General features: G+C 33.0%; 1 protein-coding gene across 3 annotated transcripts in view; it reads right to left on the bottom strand.

The window, feature by feature from the left end:
- The window catches only part of LOC145326807 (uncharacterized), a 66,980-nt gene that overhangs the window by 25,882 nt on the left and 19,399 nt on the right, over nucleotides 1-21,699 (bottom strand). The window contains exons 1-7 of one of the 3 annotated variants that reach the window (XM_080170229.1): nucleotides 7,109-9,141; nucleotides 6,270-6,308; nucleotides 5,084-5,189; nucleotides 2,754-2,893; nucleotides 1,545-1,574; nucleotides 1,234-1,345; nucleotides 658-797 (exon numbers count right to left, since the gene is read on the bottom strand). In XM_080170229.1, the coding sequence (XP_080026355.1) occupies nucleotides 658-797; nucleotides 1,234-1,345; nucleotides 1,545-1,574; nucleotides 2,754-2,893; nucleotides 5,084-5,189; nucleotides 6,270-6,308; nucleotides 7,109-7,712 (1,171 nt within the window). In that variant the 5' untranslated portion in view covers nucleotides 7,713-9,141. Of the gene's footprint in view, nucleotides 1-657; nucleotides 798-1,233; nucleotides 1,346-1,544; nucleotides 1,575-2,753; nucleotides 2,894-5,083; nucleotides 5,190-6,269; nucleotides 6,309-7,108; nucleotides 9,142-11,379; nucleotides 11,926-12,278; nucleotides 12,373-13,319; nucleotides 13,398-13,931; nucleotides 13,976-14,558; nucleotides 14,647-21,699 lie in introns of those variants that run through there. The other 2 variants (XM_080170230.1, XM_080170231.1) reach the window with 2 other exon arrangements.

Here is a 21,699-nt window from a genome sequence, read left to right as displayed (position 1 = left end):
CAATGACAAAAAAGTTCTAGGCATTTCAAAATGACATCTTAGGTATATGAAAATTTTAAAAGTTTTCCATTGCTAATGATAAAAATTTCAATATCAAATTTCATTGCCTAGACACAAAATTATAAGCTTATCTTCGTCAGTAACTGGTTAAATTTTTACAATAAAAATGCCACTTTTCAAAGTAAAAATATCCAAAAAAAATTCAGTTTAACTTTGCATTTTTGAGCAGAAAATCATAGCGGGAAAATAATAAATTAACATAAGCTCAGCTGTGATTGGTTGTTGAGCTGATTCAGCCTTCTGGAAATACTACTGTACTCTCAGTACAATCTAAGTTAAAGTTAATTTTTTAGTGATTTTGACTATAAAAATGGGTATTTTCATTGTAAAAATATAATAATTTACTGGCAACCTAAATTTATGCCGCAAATAGGCTTATAATTTGTTTCTAGGCTACGTAGTTTAATTTCTTAATATCTATCATGACCAATGGAAATATTTCAAAATTTTCATGTACACAATATGTCATTTTAAAATGCCTACAACTGTTTTGTTATTAAAGCAGTAGGCTTCAAATTTGGGGTATTGGGTTTACTTGTGACAGTCTTTCAGCAGTTAGATTGGTTTATTTCTTGCAGGGTTCTTTTAAAAAGATACCTTTAATAGTGTTGATGGAAGGCTTCGAAGGATCTATTCCAACTTCTATACATTTGTTGTAACGACAACTTCTACATTTTTTATAGGTTCTCTCGTTTATCACACACTCATCAGTTTTGGAAATGCAGGTTGGTTTACCCCTAAAGAGTTATTTTTCATTGATGGATTGTATTATATGATTGAAATATCCAGTTAACAGTTAGATTTGCTCTTTAAACTTTGTAAACTAGCTTGCTGAAACAAACAATTCATTCCATACTTTAGTAGAAAGAAAAACTGAAACCCAGTAACCAAGAAAATGTATTTTGCAAAAAATCATAGTAGGGAAGGTACAGCTACGATTAAAGTAAGAGTGATTATAAACTCACAATACCTTCCTAGAACACCCCTGCTAGTTAGTTTCTTTGGTATGCTCAGGTAAATTTGTACCTTGCTTAAGCTAGCTGTGTATGTTGCGTGATTTTTTCCGAATTAATTTCATTGTGAACCCATAACCAACCTGAAGATGAGAGGATGTGCTATGTTTTATGCTCTGATCTGATAGATATTTTATATAGGTATAAACCTGTTACTTACCTTTTGTGCCATTTTAAAAAAAAATCTTGACATCCGCGGCATGTAACCACTCCATAATAAAGATATCGGATGGCAGGGGCAGTTCTGTTACAGACTTGACATTTTCTTAAACCTATAAACAAAAAAGAGATTTCTTTGAAAGTGCAAGTAACCCTCATCCTATTGGTCTATACTATGCCAACTACGCTTTAACAAAATATTTAGTTTTCAGTAATTTCAAATGGAATTAATTGGCTAAATAGCAACCCCTGTATCCATAAAAAAAAATCCACTGAAAGATGACATAAGTTTTATAGAAAAAATCAACTTACTTGGATTTTCCTCAATTTTCTTCTCCGAATCTATAAGAAATATGGCTTTTATTATAAAGATAATAATGATGATATGAAGTAAATTTGAAAAAAAAATTCACTAACTTACTATATACATACATGAAAACTTTTATAAGGCTGTCATAAGTTTTATAAAAATTCAGTAGGTATTATACTTTTAATATTTTTTTTTCATATTTTGAAAATTTTGGTATGACAATTCACTTAAAGGAAGCCTGCAAGAAATACCATGCTTTAACTGCTGAAAGACTGCCACAAGTAGACCCAATACCCCAAATTTAAAGCCATCAGCTTCTATAACAAAAAAGTTCTAGCCATTTTAAAATGACATTTATGTACAATGAAAATTTTGCAAGAATTTCAATGCTAATGTTAGAAATTTTAAAATTAAACTAAGTGGCTTAGAAACAAAATTATAAGTTTATTTTTGTCATAAATTTAGGTTGCCAGTAACTAATTATATTTTTACAATAAAATACCTACCCATGTTTATAGTCAAAATCATTAAAATAAATTAAGTTTAACTTGCGTTGTACCGAGTGTACTGTAACCAATCAGAAGGCTGAATCAGAAAAGCAACCAATCACAGCTAAGCTTGTATTAATTTCCCCCTTTGTTTACGCTATGATTTTCGTTTACAAATGCAATTTAAATCGAATTTTTTTCATAGATTTTGACTATGAAATGTAATGTTTATATTGTAAAAATGTAATCAGTTACCGGAAATCTAAGTTTCTGACAAAGATAAAGTTATAATTTTGTGTCTAGGCGACGTAATTTAATTTTATATTGTTTTTTCTTTTTATGAGCATTTGAAATCTTTCAAAATTTTCATTGTACATAAAATGCTATTTTGAAATGTCTAGAACTTTTTGGTTATTGAAGCTGAAGACTTTAAATTTGGAGTATTGGGTCTACATAATAAAGTTGTATTTAGCTTTTCATCATGGTCTCTAAAATTACAACATAAAAAGCCTTTTTAGGTGATTTTCAGAGAGAGAAGGGACAATGGGCTGTTTATGACACTAGTTCCCAAAGTTTTATAATAATGTTTTCTTACTCATTGTGTTTAATTGTTTCAACCACTAATTTTAATCTACAGAAGAATCATCATTGGGGATGTACATCTATTTATTGGCCATTGTCTTACCCTTTAGATATCTGGGTAGTCCCATTTTACAAATATACCTTTATTAGTGTCTTTTGGTGGCTTCTCAGGATCCATCCCGACTTCTATACATTTGTTGTAACGACAACTTTTACATCTATTTCTGGTTTCCTCGGTTATCTCACACTCATCAGTATTGGAAATGCAGGTTGGTTTAGCCCTAAATAGTTATTTGCAGCTTTCCATGGTTCGGTATTATAATTAAATATTAAAAGATTATAACCAATTTTGTAAGCCCCAAGGGAACGACGACCCGGTCGGACAAACATGGAATTAATTTTATGATAGTGTAAGGCCCAATCTTGGGGGCGAGGCTAAGTCGGTTTTTTTCGGTTATTTCGTTTTTCCCTATGTTCTAATCGACTGAGAAAAAACATAAAATTCGGTGCTTGCTTACATGTGAAGACCGGAGCACCGAAACCCCCCCCCCCCCGCTTAGTTTTGACAAAAATCAAAAATAAGGGGGGGGGGTAGTTTTTTAACCCCCCGCTTAGTTTTGACAAAAATCAAAAATAAGGGGGGGGGGGGGTTAGTTTTTAACCCCCCCCCTTAATTTTGAAGAAAATCAAAAATAAGTGGGGGGTAGTTTTTTCACTGTACAACACGCCAGAAAGTTGAGTGAGGTAAATCAAGTAAATCCAGTATACCAGAGGGGAAACCTTATTACAGAAATATTCATGTTTTGGGGCATAATTTCCTTATTTATTGACTGATTTTAGTAATTGATGTATCCCTGAACAGAAAATAAGGAGGAGAGGAGCCAGTAAAAAATTAAAACCTTTTACTGGCCCCCCTCCTCCTTATTTTCTGTTCAGGGATACATCAATTACTAAAATCAGTCAATAAATAAGGAAATTATGCCCCAAAACATGAAATTCCTGTAATAAGGTTTCCCCTCTGGTATACTGGATTTTCTTGATTTGCCTCACTCAACTTTCTGGCGTGTTGTACAGTGAAAAAACTACCCCCCCCTTATTTTTGATTTTCTTCAAAATTAAGGGGGGGGGGGGTTAAGTCTTTGCCTTGCTGAGCACTTTTCCTCCTTGCCGTTTTCCAGACATTAAAAAACTACCCCCCCCCTTATTTTTGATTTTTGTCAAAACTAAGCGGGGGGGGGGGGGGTTTCGGTGCTCCAGTCTACCACATGTAAGCAAGTACCTAAAATTCATTATTTAATTGCCTACAAAAAAAAGTATGAAAGCAAATTTTTGTGAGATGAATTTTTAAATCATAAAAAAGCTTGTTTAGTTTTCTCAGAATTTAACATTTTGTGAGGCCATATCCAGTTTTGACCTTTTGTAGTAACTTTTTCAATCTTAATATGTACATAGAAGAACGATGTCTGTCTGTCTGTGTGTTTGTTTGTTGGGAAAGATCTCGCTAACCGCTGAACCGATCGGGTTATCCTTTACAGGATAGCTTCTAATAGGTCCCGGGAAGGTTTATAACTATTTTCTTGGGTTGTGGGAAACCCCTAACCCCCTTAAAAAATTAAAAATACCCCTCCCCCCATGGGTATGAACATCTTTTAGTTTCAAATTTAAAAAAAACCTAAAAAACACCCGAGATGGCCCTTCCTTACACTATTTATCTTAATATTTCTGGAAAATTGTCTGTAATATGATGCTATATATATTTTTTTGTAATACAGTGGATAATAAACAGTTTCAAAGCCATGCTGGAAAAGTTATTATTGGTGTATTATCATAAGTAGCATAGCTCCTTGTTCTTTATACAATACATTTCCACATCAGAATAGGTATAAAAAAGGGATTTGGGGTTTTGTAATAACTATTAACATTATGTTAAGTACCAGCAATTTAATTTTGTTTGCTTCTCACTTAGTTTTAAAGAAAATTGAGTGAAACCTTTTTATTTGTTTTCGCGAATCAAACAATTTGTAATATCTAATTTAAGACCATGTTATATTTGTTTAAAAATTATCCTTTCAACTAACCCCTGACGGGGTACTGTAATTTTTATGTTGAATTTATCGTTTCAAATTCACAAGATAACTTTTACCCAGGAATAAGGTATAACCAACAAATGAAATAATTCTAAAATAATATTTGGAAAGCAAATAAAAAAGTCATCAATTTAACTAGGTGTCACCCCCCCCCCCCCCTTCCCCAACAACAGCTGAAATTTACAGATATGTTGCATGATTTTTTTTCCAATAAATTTCATTGTTGGTATTAGCTGACATTTAACACCACCTATACCACCACTTCTTGTGTATTGGACTGCAAAGTGAACACATAACCAACCTGATGATGAGAGAATGTGCTATGTTTTATGCTCTGATACAGTTATGTAATATTATACCTATGGGTTAGAACCTGTTACTTACTTTTTGTGCCATTTTCTAAAAAAATCTTGACATCCGCGACATGAAACTACTCCATTTAAATTCCAGCAGCGGGCAGGACTATTACAGACTTCACAAAGTTTTATACCTGTAAACAAAAAAGAGATTTCTTTAAAGGTGCTTAGCAAACACAAAACCCTACCCTCCTTTATATTTAAAAGAGGCGATATTTTTTTGTTTTGTTTTGCCATGCAAGAAGCCCTCATCCTATTGGTCTATTCTGAACCCAAGATAGCTAGCCAAACGTAAAATACAAACACACAAAGACTAACCCCCTTCCCCCGTTAATATTAATTTATTTAAAATTATGGGAGAGGGGATTTTGTACTTTTTAATGAAAAAAAACATTGGAAAAGAAAAATATTAATTAGAATACATACACTTTAGGAACAGGGGGAGGGGGAAGGGAACTTAACTAGTTAGGTTAGGCTTATAGTTTCTACAAAATATTTAGCAACACCACCAAAACCCATTCCCTAACTATTTTAATAAAACATTTTTTTTATTTGACACCACTACACCATAAGAAAGTCCTTCTAGAGATTTTTTTCCCATAAAAGAAAGAATACATATTTTCCAGTATGGCTTCAAAACCAATTAATATCCGGTGAATTACAACCAGTTCTCACCCACACTGAAAAATGATGTATAGCATTGTATTATATCCAATTTTCTAAGAATAGAAATGTACAATCATAAGAATAAACCAGATGCTATAGCCCGTTCCTTCGGCATCTCGGGGCTTAAAAAACTGGTTTTAATCTTATATTTGTACATTTATGTATCCACGGAAAGTTGTTTATAACACGTTGCGATAAATAACTATTCTAGAGAAATATACAATGTTTTAGGCAACTCTTAAACTTAATTCTGTGAAAAATGTTCTCGGATTGTGTTCATGTTATTATAATAATAATGGATGTAAAAAAAACGTGGATAGTAGGTATGTCACGGGAAAAAGTATCGTTAACTTAGCTTTCTAACATAAAACTTATTTATTAGTAAGTTCATTTCGGGGATGTAGTAAAAGGGGGTAGAAGGGAGTAAGTATTATTTTAGCCCGCTGCGCGTTGCAATTCATTAGAGAAAATTAAAATCTGGTGTAAGATCCAAGTGATAATACATCCATTGTAATTATAATGTAATTTCAAATAAAAATTCAACTTACTCTCTTTTTTCTCTTTTTTACTCTCCTTCTTTTTCGAATCTAAAAAAAATATAAGGTGATAGTTAGTTAGGTACCTATATACTTATCTTTTTAATTGTTTGCTGTATTGACAACCTAAGAAAATATCGTAAATTAATTATTAACTTTCGATATTGATTCTAAAATTACAGAATGATTGACAACTATGGGTCAAGATTAGTTCATGGTAAAATATAAAACGATGGTATCCAAAAAACTTTGAAGGCTTCTAACGGCCAAACGGAGGAATGTATAGATTATGCTCGCACAAGACGGTATAACGGTGGGCGGGCATGATATGTAAGTTCAGCCATTTGAAAGCTTTAAGTAGCCTTTAAAATTCATAGATTTTTGGATATAAAGATTACAAGGATTATTTTACTTTAAACTTAAGTTGTTTCACATCTCTTCAGGTGAAAAATGACTTATGAAGTTTACAAATGTTTAATGAAAATTTTGTTACATATGAAAGTGAAAAAAAAAGGATAAGGATACCTCAGGGGTGTATATTCTGCATGGGATACCCTGTTAATAGAAGGAGCGGGTAGAGTGAAAAATATGCAGGCGGGGGGAAAAAATAAAGTGTAGTGACAACATCAGCTGAAACTATTATCCAGAAAATCTTTAAAAATTTGTCCAAAACCACCAAAGATATCAGGAGTATTTGTGAAATGAGTAAAAAGTTACATGCCCACTCATTTACACACAATAAAATACCTTAGAAAATTTGATTTAAACTAGGGGTTGGAGGATGAAATATTTTTTTTTTTGCAGGGGAAAAACCTACCTATCTTAAGAAAATACACCCAAATTATTTTTACCTGAATATTTAGAAGCATCTAAGAATTCATCCTCTGAAGAAGTCTCACCCTTCATATCATTCAAGTCATCACCATTGTAATCTGGATCATCAAGAATAGTTTCATCTTCCATAACCTCCATAGCATCTCCATCATCTTGTACTGATACACTTGGAATTTGGAAATTATTATCAAATTCATACTTACAAAATACTTCTGAGGATTGTAACAAATCATTAATAGAAGATGCTTGTTCCAGCAATGATGGTTCTAAATTATTTCTTATGCCAGCTTTAGTGTCTTGTTCAGGATCAAGAATGTAGACTTCATTTTTTATGTCTCCAGGGTCAATTGGCAACTCAAGTAACTCAGGAATTTGTTGTATTTTGATTTTAGAATCTTTGTCAGCATTAGTTTCCATGCTTGTAGAATCAATCATAGTAAACCTGTCAGCTATATGTTTAGTAAGATATATCTTACTTTCAACTATAGATACTTTGGCAACACTTAAATTCATAATTATGTCTTTGGGTACTTTAATATTTATTGCTAGAGTACAAATAGTTTCCATGTTAGTTTCCACAGCTTCAACTAGTTCAAGAAGCACTCCCATTTGTGTGGTCATTGTAAATATTATTATCACAAAATCTGAAAGAAGTTCAATTATAGTTTAATTGCCTTTTAAGGTTCAAAATCCTAAAATTTCAAAAATAGTTACTACTACCTACCATAAAATTAATTAAGTTACTTAGTAAATAAAATAAAAAATATTATTAGTTACCTACCTACATGTTAAGTTGCTTACCCTCTTCTTGTAGAATAAGAAAAATTTCACTTAGTTCCTAGTAAAATGTAAGTCTTAGGATGGTTTAAGGCTATTTTTCTGTCCCCCAATTATCACTTCAAAAATAGAGCCTCTAGAATATGCTAGGTGCACATCTACAAGTGAAAAACATAAAATCTTAATTATTGAGTATATAAATAATTTCTTAAAAATCATGTGATAATGTAAGGGGGGGGTTTTTAATGCAACCATCTCGTAATCAGTGAGCAAATGGCACTTAGAATTCGAATTTCCATCTATAATTTTGCATGAATAATCCTTGGTAGGTCTATTTTCCCTAAATCGAACAAAAAGTTGGAAAAGTAACGGCTAACGGCTGGCGGCTCAGCTATTTTGCCATTTTTTTGATATTTATATTGCAAATTAGTCACGAAACCTCTCTCAACATAATACTCTTTTCTACTCCAAAACGCTATCAAACGGATCTAGACGGTAGCTGTTGGTACTAGAAGTTTTAAAATTGGTTATTGCTATCATTTAACATGAATTAAACCAAAAATATGTTTTAAAAAGTCGATTCCTACGTAATTGATGATGGATTTACCCTGAAAATAGGCAAAAAACGGCTGAGCCGCTAGCCGTCACTTTTCCAACTTTTTGTTCGATTTAGGGAAAATAGACCTACCAAGGATTACTCATGCAAAAGTTCAGATCGAAATTCGAATTCTAAGTGTCATTTGCTCACTGATTACGAGATGGTTGCATTAAAAACCCCCCCCTTTATAATTTATAAAGTTAAAATCGATTTCTAAGTTTATAAAATGCATTGTTCCAATTGACAGCGATGATTAAAAGGAAGTATTTGCCAAATAAATAAAGTAAATTGTTCTATAATTTTAAGCTTTCCTCACTCTGCGTTCATTAATTGATAGCAAGGTTGGCAAGAAAAGTCCAGCGCAGTTAAAACCACATATTATTTTTCCAGTTTTAACCACTAACAAAAATCTAGGAATCGATCTAGCACCCCAATTAATTTACAAATCTTAATGAAACTTAATGAAAATATGTAGATTTTATAATTAGAATATCAATCTATTTGATCCCTGAAATTTTCAGTCCCTTGGTTGATTAGTAATAGCTTTCAGAGAGTTTAATTTGTATTAATGATATTCATTAGAGTACAATTTGTTCAATTATAACCGGTTCACAATCAGAAATTATGTATAGCATCTTAATACAGACAATTTTCTGTGAATATTAAGATAAAAATCATAAAGGGGGGGGGGGGGAAATGTGGTGACTCGTGCCACGACATACCAGCAATTTTATTTTGGGTGCTACTCCCTTAGTTTTAGAGATAATTGGATGAAATCTTTTGGGCTGGGTCAGTAATTACCCCAACTAGAGGTATCTTTAAAAAAAAACGGCGGCGGTACCGCCGCTCCCGCCGCCCGCCGCCGCCAACAAAAAATTATTTTTTGCATTTCTCGCCGAATTAGGCAATTTGGAATCATTTGAGACCATGTTATTTTTTTCAAAAATTTTTCCCCTTACAAGCAGCCCTGCGGGGGGACTTAGTCATTTTTTTCAAATTCTCGTATATCAAGGTATATCTTAAATTCAGTACTTCTCCTGTGATTTTGAAGATATTGAAACAAAATCTTTTTAGGTTGGTAAGTAAAAAATATTTGAATGAAGGAAACGGCGGCGGGACCGGCGGGACCGCCGCTCCCGCCGTCCGCCGCCGCCAACAAAAAATTTTTTTTTTGCATTTCTCGCCGAATTAGGCAATTTGGAATCATTTGAGACCATGTTATTTTTTTCAAAAATTTTTCCCCTTACAAGCAGCCCTGCGGGGGGACTTAGTCATTTTTATCAAATTCTCGTATATCAAGGTATATCTTAAATTCAGTACTTCTCCTGTGATTTTGAAGATATTGAAACAAAATCTTTTTAGGTTGGTAAGTAAAAAATATTTGAATGAAGGAAACGGCGGGGGGACCGCCGTCCGCCGCCAACAAAATTTTTTTTTTGCATTTCTCGCCGAATTAGGCAATTTGGAATCATTTGAGACCATGTTATTTTTTTCAAAAATTTTTCCCCTTACAAGCAGCCCTGCGGGGGACTTTTTTTCAAATTCTCGTATATCAAGGTATACCTTAAATTCAGTACTTCTCCTGTGCTTTTGAAGATATTGGAACAAAATCTTTTTTGATGGGTCAGTAATAAATATTTGAATAAAAAACGGCGGCGGTACCACCACTCCCGCCGTTTTCCGCCACCAATTTTTTTTTGCATTTCCCGCCGCCGTTTTCCGCAGCCGTACCTCTGCCATTAGTTACTGACCTACCTAAAAATATTTTGTTTCAATATCTTTTAAATCACAGGAGTACCTACCACTGAATTTAAGATATTTTTTTGTTGGCGGCGGAAAACTGCGGCGGACGGCGGGAGCGGCGGTCCCGCCGGTCCCGCTGCCGTTTTCTCAATTCAAATATTTTTTACTTACCAACCTAAAAAGATTTTGTTTCAATATCTTCAAAATCACAGGAGAAGTACTGAATTTAAGATATACCTTGATATACGAGAATTTGAAAAAAATGACTAAGTCCCCCCGCAGGGCTGCTTGTAAGGGGAAAAATTTTTGAAAAAAATAACATGGTCTCAAATGATTCCAAATTGCCTAATTCGGCGAGAAATGCAAAAAAAAATTTTTTTGTTGGCGGCGTAAAACTGCGGCGGACGGCGGGAGCGGCGGTCCCGCCGGTCCTGCCGCCGTTTTCTTAATTCAAATATTTTTTACTTACCAACCTAAAAAGATTTTGTTTTAATATCTTCAAAATCACAGGAGAAGTACTGTATTTAAGATATACCTTGATATACGAGAATTTGAAAAAAATGACGAAGTCCCCCCGCAGGGTTGCTTGTAAGGGGAAAAATTTTTGAAAAAAATAACATGGTCTCAAATGATTCCAAATTGCCTAATTCGGGGAGAAATGCAAAAAAAAATTTTTTTTTGGTGGCGGCGGAAAACGGCGGCGGGCGGCGGGAGCGGCGGTCCCGCCGCCGTTTCTTTCGAAAGATACCTCTAGTTGGGGTAATTACTGACCCAGCCCAAAAGATTTCATCCAATTATCTCTAAAACTAAGGGAGTAGCACCCAAAATAAAATTGCTGGAATGTCGTGGCACGAGTCACCACATTCCCCCCCCCCCCCCCCTTTAATAATAGTTTTATTAGCCCAGGCCTTTTCGGAGGCGTTGTAAAGTTTGCCCCAAAAATGGAGAATTCATTGAGTTCAATTGTAAGCCAGATTGTATTAGGAGAGACAAAAACCTTTACAATTAAGGATACAAATTACAAAAAAAACTACAAATACAACCATAACAGTCTATTGATTCTCATTGATTTTGTATTAAACCCTTTATCGTTTTTATTATGACACAATCCGCAGTTGTACTCAAATTCACAAATTCAATGCTTCACCTCTAAAAATTAAATATTTTGGATTTGTACATTTAGTTTTATTCTTTAAGAACTCATTTTAAAATAAAATACAGAAAGTTATTTACATCGAATTAAAATTAGAACATTAATCATTATAATTAAATAGAAATTTTCTCTATCTTTACAATAAAATTATCAAAAATTAATTATTCAAAACAAATTTTCTCTTGTTCTTTTTATCAATTAAAATTAAATAAACCAAAATTTATTATTTTAGTAAAATTTGAAAAATCAACCTTCAATTTATTAAGGGCCATAAATAGCGAATAAAGATGGGGGGGGGGGGCGTAAAGACATCTCTCCCTCCCCCTTTTTATCTTATTCAAGCAACTAAATTGAAATATCTCAATAAAATATGTTTATTATTCCATCATTTCTAAACCTTCATCATCAGGTTGTTGTTGTTTCACTTCATATTTCTTGGATTTAATTTCTCCATTCTTTATTTTTTCCAATACCTCCTTGTGTGTGATTTCTATTTTATGAACATCTCTCAAGTGTCTGCCAACATTTCTATCATGGCTGAATTGCTTGTTGCAGATATTACACTGAAAAAAAAATTATTTTCAATTATATAATATACATTCAAGAGTGTATATTCTGCACAATATTATTTTTTTACCTGGCTACTAAGATATGGGTATAGTCACTTTTGTGGCAACACCTCTTAAGGGGCATTTCGTCGTATTTTCACAGTAGCTTTACTCCTTTTTCTAGCCCTTGCGGGGAGCTCTAACCCTGGGGGGCCAATTGCCTAACCCTGCCAGGCAATCAACTAACCTAACCTAAAATAACCTATCAAAAGCTACTGTGAAAATACGACGAAACATCCCTTAAGAGGCGATGTCACGAAAGGGACTATATTCTAATAAGCAATTTTATAAATGAATGTTTAACTTACCCAGACTACTTTAGATTGCTCATGAACCAACTGAATGTGAGACCAAATTCTGCTTGCGCTATACATCTTCATACAATAGCAGCATTCCTTTTTACTTAAAATAAACTAAATTAGTTTCATGACAACTGAAGTGAGTAGAATACCTAGATACTGAACCTAAATAGGGTACCAACACCATAGCATTATTTAATACCAGGGTTTCGGATCCGCATTGATTTTTTGCGGATCCGGATCCTCCAAATTTGGTCAGTGCGGATCCGAATTCGGATCCGGATGCGGATCCGGATCCTACCGGATCCGGTTCCGGATCCTTGACAATAAAAATAAAATCACCAAACTTTTCAAAAAATATTTATTCTTTAATTCGAAGTCAAACATACTTTTAATTTTCAAGTCTGACCCTAAACCTAAAAGATTGGCTCTCATCAAGAGAATGTCTGAGATTTTATATAAATTTAGGTAGATTTTTCCATTTTTCCGCATTTTTTTGAGTCCAAGGATCCGGATCCGAAACCCTGTTTAATACCTATATTTGCGACAACTTTTGTTACACAAAAACTTCTAATTTTAAACATTTACAAAACGGCTTGCTTTATCTCAGCCATAATACTGTTCCCTGGAGGAATGAAGAGCTGGTACAGGTACAGGTACAGAACACTGTTTAAAATTGCATGAAATGGTATGGATGATCTATTTTGTTTAAGGGAAGGAGATGTATAACATACATCATAGACGTCCAAGGTTTACTATTTACCCCTACTAAAACTTTGAAAACCCTTCATTTTATCCCTTCAAAATTTTTATAATACATTAGATTACCCCCATCAAACCTTGAAAACCCATCTTTTTAACCCCTTAAACAAAACAAGCTTGGCGTCCCTGTATAGCATTGTGTGCTTTGCTTCTACAAAACTGGTATAGGGAATCTTAATGAAATCTTTATTGATTAGCAGCTGAGTAAATGTAATTCCCCCAAAGTGTTATGGTCAGACAGACAAAGTGAACAATAGAGTAGCTTTGCTAATAATAATGACAACATACTTGTGACAATCGAAATTATGTTTATTCAAATTCATAAACTTCTTTCCACATTCTTCACAAAATTTTCCATGCGACTCTGTCAATTATGATAAGATAACTAAATCTTTCACCAGGGATTACAAATTACATAAAAACAGGAATCTAAAAGGATAAGACAATGGCCAATAAATTGATGTACATCCTTAATGATGATACACAAAATAACAAGTCCACAAATTGTTAAGCCAACGAATAAAAAACGTTATTAAAACACTTGAGGGACTAGTGTAATGAGCAGCCCAATGTCCCCTTTCTCCTTGAATTAAAGTGAAGCTCATAATCATATGAAGAAAAAAAAGAAAACAATTTTTTAATCATCTTACTTTGGCATCCAATTACTGCATAGAAATAATAAATATTTGAAGTTTTGAATTTTAAAAGAAGCCTGACTAAATTTTCCTTTTGTTAGATTTTACTCCCCAAAACCTTCCTTGGACCTATGAGAAAGGATAACTAATACAAGCAGGTTAGAGAGATCTATTGGTACTAACAGACAAATATCATGCTTCTTTTATATTAGGATAACAAATATTATTTATTATATAATAAAAAAGTTTTAATTAAATCTTTCCTAGATGTTTTTCTTTTTTATGAGCATGCAGTTCTCTATTAGTCTGATAAGTATAAAGTTTTAATTTTAACTATAAAAACGCTTTTTTATGATATTGATTTCTTGATATGTTTCCACAAACAATTATAATGTATAACATTATAATATTATGAAAACTTTGAAAACCTAATCTTCATGGGAATCACCAAAACTTTCTAGTCTATTTAAAATGTTAGTATTTCTACTAATATAAATGTTATTTTATAGAAGTGGAAACCAGAGGTGGGGATTTTATACCAAGAATGCCGCGTTTTATAGACATACAACAAAAAAGATATCGCGGCAATATTTATTTTCATTATTATTGATAAATAAATTATAGATTGTTGTTGTTTCTTATATTAAGTGTAAATGCCGCGAAAAGTTTTCATAATAATGATTGATTGAACAAAGACGACATGTCACTGATTGATTGAACGAAGACAACCGGAATTTTCTTAGGAACCCATCTCAGTAAAGGGGTGTCAACAAACCTTTTAAAATTTAAATGACCAGTCTTCCTCTTTTTCACTACTGCATGCAGGTAAATCACTGGTATACTCATTACCACAATTTTAAATACCGATTTAAAAACTTTATATCTGTTCCTGTAATATTTGTGAGCATATGGTGCAGGGAAATATACCAGGATGATTTCTACGCATATGCAATTTTAATTTATGTGGACCTCTAAAAAACCTATAAAGAATAGTTATTAATCGCATATTATGATAAACAGCTTTCCCTGGATATAAAATTGTTAATTATAAGATTTAAACCATTTTTTTAGCCCCGAGATGTCAAGGGCACGGGCAACAAAATTGGTTTTAATCTTATGATTGTTAATTTCATAATTGTAGAAAACTGAATATAATACAATATGACATGAAAATTATTTAGTAAGACTGAGAACCGTTTCATATGCACCGGATAATACTGGAATAGTTATTTCTCGCATTGTATTATAAACAGGTTTCCGTGGATATTGAATGTACAATTACAAGATTAAAACCATTTTTTTGCCCCGAGGTGCCGAAGGCACGGGCTAAAATAACTGGTTTTAATCTTATGATTGTACATTTTTATATTCGTAAAAAGCTGGATATAATACGATGCTAGATATAGTGTTTTTTTATGGATGAGAACTGGTTTCTATCCACCGGATTCGAATGAATACGAGAAAAAAGATTAAAAGTGATAATGTGCCGTACATGAAGGACAATTTCCAAAAAGCAAATATGTTTTTTTAAGTGAAGCTTTTCTATAATTAGGGTCGGTCCATCCGTCCGGAACGGATAGCTTTTTTCGCTAATTTAGGCATGTAAAAATTGTCTTATAAATTTCAAACTTTGCATAGTGATTCATGTATTAATTAGGTACGATTTAGAAAGCGTAGCACTAGCAACTCTATAATCGTTACCACAATGTCCGTACGTCAATCTTATACATGTTGATTTTTAACTTTTTAGTAGCAAAGCTACTCTATAATCAAATGTCTGTCCGTCTGTCACGAATTGGGAAAACGTGAATAACTCGGCTCCTATTAAGATAATTTTTTGTCAACATTCCCATCATTAAGGAGCTTAATTTACTATAAAACATTTAAGGCGGTCGAACTGCTTTATAGCCACTTAAATTTTTCACAACTTATTTTCTTGGCTCCTGTAAAAGATAGAAGGCTGAAACTTATTGTCACAATTCCCATTAACCCTTAACGGTCGGGGGGGGGGGGGGCGTTGAACGCCCCCCCATCCGGTTTTTTCTATCTCATTTTCTGTGTGTGAAAGATGAAGAGCCCAAACTGCTTGACTTTTTAAGTATGGGTATGACACATAACTGAGAGATAGAATTTTTTGAATATCTCCATCCTGGCGGGCACAGGATGCCAGCAAACCTGGCAGGGTCATCCAGGTAAAGAACAAAAATTTGTTTTTGATTTAAACAAAGCATTTTATCTTACCAAAATACTAAAATATCCTCTAGTAGTACATCCTCATATTAAATACAGGTGTTCAAGTCAATTTCAGGTTCCAGGTATGATCCTGCAGGTCCTGATCCTCCAGGTCTCCAGAAATCTTTAAAATGCTCCTGTGGCCGCAATTTTTGACTTAGAGACTTCAAATTTTAAACTTAAGCTTTTCTTACATGTCTACATAATGTATTAAAATTTCATAAAGATCCGCCGCCGTTTTCCCGCCGACCGCCGACTGCGGCGGCTGGCAGCTGCCAAGTACAGCTGCGGCCGCTGAAACTTATGTTTTGATATTTCAAATATAAAATTTAAATAAAATAAACATTTTCTGCAAAAAAAATTTTCTTCTAGCTTTAAAAATAAAAAAATTACAGCCGTTTGAAATTTTTAAGTAAAAAAGGACCTAAAAACAAAGGTTGTTAAATAAAAGGGTGAAGGAAGCGGAAATTGACCTTGACTTACTTAAGGTCGGAAATTCACCATAACACAGGGGACTTGCACAAAAAATTTTAGCCCTCTAGCTTTAATAGGAACTGAGACAATGAGGGGGGCGTTGAACGCCCCCCCCCCCCAACTGATTAAGGTGCGGCAAGGGGCCCGACTGTTAAGGGTTAATATGAAGCAAAGAACATAATCTATAGCAGTCAAACTCCTTATAAGCAGATTTTACTTTTTACAACAGATTTTCTCAGTTCCTACAAAAGAAACACGGCTGAAACTTCTTCCCAATATTCCCTTCATTAAACATCATAATTAGGTAAGTATAAAAAATCTATAGCACTCTGACTGCTTTTAAGCAGCTTTTATAGCTGCTTTTCTTTTTACAACTATCAAAGAAATTAACCTTTTTTTAAGGTTTCGTGATTTTCAGTTTTTGCATATTATTTTTCTTTCTCTTCAGATAATCTGCTCTATAACTCACTTTGTCCGTTGGTCTGTATGTGCTCCGCTACTTATGGATGTTGTCATCCTTGTTTAACAACAAATTTTTTATATGATTAAATCATCCGATTGTTCTGATTTTTAGAATACTGATTCCTATGACAAAAAAGTACAGTGTTATAATCGAATCTCTATAATCAAGACCAAAAAGTGTATATATGTCCTGAAAAATTATGCTGTATTTAAGCAGATTTTCAACAAATTTGCTCACATTTTTGTTTCGACTTTTATACATTTATAATCTGATTATTCAGTTTTGACACTCTACTACAAGTGTTAAATAAGATTAATATTATTCTAGTAAATATTAACAAAATATTTGAGAAGCATATTACCCACAAGCAGGGTTGGCATATCGGGCGGGCGGTTTTGGGCCGCCCTTTATCAGTCATTTTGGGCAGATTTGGGCACCCCCCGTTTTAGGGGGTAAAAAGAGGGGGGGGGGGTGGCTATTTTTTGGGTGATATTAACTATAATATAAATATTTTGGTATCTAGAGAAGGATTTCGCTAACCGCTGAACGGATTTGGTTCACCTTTCCAGTGGAGCTTTTATAGGTCCTAGGATGGTTTTAGGCAATTTTATTTCTAATAATAAGTCTCGGTATGGTTTTAGGCTATTTTATATCCTTTTTGCGACATTTGTCCAAAAGGGTGCCCAAAACCCTTTTGGGAAATCGGCGGCCCATTATCGAAAAAAGTGCCCGATAATTTCCACTTATGAGGCGGACAGTATTATAGATGGACTAACAGACAAAAATGAATAATGAGTATCTTTTCTTTTAAAAAATTGGGTCATGGGAAGAAAACGAAGTTGCTGGTTTCATCATATTTTCACAGTGGCTTTTGAAAGGTTATTTTAGGTTAGGTAAAGTAAATGTTAAGGGGGGGGGGGGGGTCGGATCTGACACTTTTGAGTAAACAGGAAGTATATGCTTTGTCTTAGGAGTGAGAGGATAGGTTATTTGGGAAAAAAGGTTTAGTTTTGGGGTGTATTTTCCTTATATTTAAAAAAAATTTTGATAGGTCTCCAGGTTCAGGTGCTGCAGGCTGGAAGGTCACTTCTGGACAGGTATAAATGAAAAAAAATTCTGTTTGAAGAGTTATAGATCAACTTATTAAACCAAATATGCATCTTTTGGGATGTTATGAGCATATATGAAGAAAAAATCAAAATCAGCCTCCCGGTTTTTATTTTATAGTTAGAACAAAACTTATTTAACAAAAGTTGCTAATTTATGGATAGTATTAACTCATTTGAAGAAATATTTGAAATCAGTCTCCAGGTTCAGGTCCTGCAGGCCTCCAGGTAAATTCTGGACAGGTAAAAACTGAAAATTTTTAATTTTGAAGTTAGAACAAAACTTATTTAACAAAAGTTGCTAATTTATGGATAGTATTAACTCATTTGAAGAAAAATCTGAAATCGGGCTCCAGGTTCAGGTACTGCAGGCCTGCAGGTGGATCCTGGACAGGTAAAAACTAAAAATTTTCACTTTTAAAGTTAGAGCATAACTTTTTTAGCAAAAGTGTCTACTTTATGGGTAGTATTAACTAATTTGAAGAAAAATTTGAAATCGGGCTCCAGGTTCAGGTAATGCAGGCCTCCAGGTGGATCCTGGACAGGTAAAAACTAAAAATTTTCACTTTTAAAGTTAGAGCATAATTTATCTAACAAAAGTTGCTACTTTATGGATAGTATTAACCAATTTGAAGATATATTTAAAATCGGGCTCCAGGTTCAGGTACTGCAGGCCTCCAGGTGAATTCTGGACAAGTAAAAAGTGAAAATTTTTAGGCGTTATCCTCTTAGAAATTTTTTTTCTCCAATTTTTTTCAATTTTGTACCCCCCCCCCCCCCCCCTAAGAGGATAATACCAATTTTTACTTATGAAGTTAGAACAAAACTTATTTAACAAAAGTTGCTACTTTATGGATAGTATTAACTCGTTTGAAGATAATTTGAAAAAGAGCTCAAAGTTCATGTATTGTATTCTGGATTCTGGACATGTAAAAATTAAAATATGTAATTTAAGAGTTATATCTATTTAACTAATTCAAAGAGAAATTTTTAATCGGGCTCAAGGTTCAAGTTAAATTAAACCATTTTGTTACATTTTGAATTATATCTGCAAAAAAAATATTAACAATTGACTAAAATAAAAAAAAAACATATTGTCAACAGGTCAGTCACTAAAGGAAGCCTGCAGGAAATACACTGCTCTAACTGCGGTAAAAATCCAACAAGGAGACACAATACCCCTAATTTAATGAGTCAATACTATCCATAAAGTAGCAACTTTTATTAAATGAATTATTCCCTAATTTTAAAAGTGAAATTTTTAGTTTTTACCTGTCCAGGATCCACCTGGAGGCCTGCAATACCTGAACCTGGAGCCCGATTTCAAATTTTTCTTCAAATATGTTAATACCTTCTCTATTATCTCAGTGCATGGCCCTTGTTGGATAATGAATTTCCGACTATAACTGAGCCTAAGTCAATTTTCGCTTTCTTCACCCTTTTATTTAACAACCTTTGTTTTTAAGTCCTTTTCTACTTAAAAATTTTCATTTTTTTATCTTTGAAGCTAGAAAAATATTTTTTTCAGAAAATGTTTGTATTTATATAAATTTTATATTAGAAATCTCAAAACATAAATTTCTGCGGCCGCAGCTGTACTTGGCACCTGCCAGCCACCGCAGTCGGCGGTCAGCGGGAAAACGGCGGATCTTAATAAAATTTTGATACGTTATGTAGGCGTGTAAGAAAAGCTTAAGTTTAAAATTTGAAGGCTCTATGTTAAAAATTGCGGTCACAGGAGGCTTTTACAGAATTCTGGAGACCTGGAGGATCAGGACCTGCAGGATCATACCTGGAGCCTGAAATTGACTTGAACACCTATATTTCAAATAAATTAACCAGAATAGCTAACTGTCCCATAATGATAAACTCACATACAGACGGACAGACCCTAATTATAGAAAATCTTTGCTTTTAAAAAACTAATATTTATTTACTCACTAACAAAATAAAAATGTTAGCAGATAAACACATTTTTTAAAGCAAATCTACTCTGTAACTCACTTTGTTTTTCTACCTGTTAATCTGTCACTCTGTTTGAAAAGCTCTGAGGAAAATACAAAAAAAAATATAAAAATTAAAAATAAAAGCAGAAAAAAAGTTACATTGACAAGCTGACAGACATTTCAAATTATAGATAAACTTCGTCAACAATTTCAAGATCCATGTTTCAACTGAATTTATTCCTGTAAACATAATTCACTTTGATACGAACTTATTTGAACACATGCGAACGAATTCAAATTAATAGATACTTGATCTAAAGTTGCTTGTAACTGTTCAAATAAACGTTACTAAGGAATTAAATTTATAACTTATATAAAATACATTATTATACAGATTTTTATTTTTTTTTTAATCTTAATTATTGGTGGTGAATAAACCACTTTTTTGAACCGCCCCCATAAACGTTCCCATGTATAAATTAAAGAATTATTTCTCTTAAAGAAAGTACACAAGATTAATTATTTTTTTCTTAGTATTTAAATTAATTTTTGAAACAAAGTTGGAAAAGAAGCTTTCGAGATTTTAATAATCAACTATTATTTCTTTTAAAAAAATTAATTTAAATATCTGAAAATTTGACGTAAGTTCTCAGTTGGTAAAAAACAAAATGATTTCTGATAGCGGGGCTACTCTATTACTATTAATATTACAGAAATTTTACATGAGTATTAAAGTAAATATCATAAGATTAGCACCAGTTTTGTTAGCTCAGGCATTTGGAACCTTGTTTTTACTTATTATCCACGGAAAGATGTCTATAATACGATGTGTTAAATTAATCAACTCAATTTATTTAGGATCTACAATATTTTGATATATAAAATATATTTGTTTTATTTAATGAAAAAAATATATTTCTTTTATTTCATGAAAAAAAATATTTTATACTTTTCATCCCTTTTGTCCTTGTTAACACAGAATAAACTTTGTACAGCAGAGAAAGAGTGGGCAATGACAATAGTACCCAAAGTTTTAAAATAACGTTTTTTCATTAGTTGGCTTAACAATTTTGGGGATTGGGTCAATTTAAATTGGTTGCTTCATTAGGTTGATTGTTCACACTTAAAGTTAGAGCATAACTTTTTTAGCAAAAGTGTCTACTTTATGGGTAGTATTAACTAATTTGAAGAAAAATTTGAAATCGGGCTCCAGGTTCAGGTAATGCAGGCCTCCAGGTGGATCCTGGACAGGTAAAAACTAAAAATTTTCACTTTTAAAGTTAGAGCATAATTTATCTAACAAAAGTTGCTACTTTATGGATAGTATTAACCAATTTGAAGATATATTTAAAATCGGGCTCCAGGTTCAGGTACTGCAGGCCTCCAGGTGAATTCTGGACAAGTAAAAAGTGAAAATTTTTAGGCGTTATCCTCTTAGAAATTTTTTTTCTCCAATTTTTTTCAATTTTGTACCCCCCCCCCCCCCCTAAGAGGATAATACCAATTTTTACTTATGAAGTTAGAACAAAACTTATTTAACAAAAGTTGCTACTTTATGGATAGTATTAACTCGTTTGAAGATAATTTGAAAAAGAGCTCAAAGTTCATGTATTGTATTCTGGATTCTGGACATGTAAAAATTAAAATATGTAATTTAAGAGTTAGAACTATATCTATTTAACTAATTCAAAGAGAAATTTGAAATCGGACTCAGGGTACAAGTTAAATCCAACCATTTTGTTACATTTTGAATTATATCTGCAAAAAAAATATAAACAAACCACTAGAATAAAAAAAACATATTGTCAACAG

This window comes from Acartia tonsa, chromosome 8 (assembly GCF_053477335.1).
Source record: "Acartia tonsa isolate MP-2025a chromosome 8, ASM5347733v1, whole genome shotgun sequence".
Classification (NCBI taxonomy): Eukaryota; Metazoa; Arthropoda; class Copepoda; order Calanoida; family Acartiidae; genus Acartia; species Acartia tonsa.
This window is presented reverse-complemented; position numbering and strand designations above follow the sequence as displayed.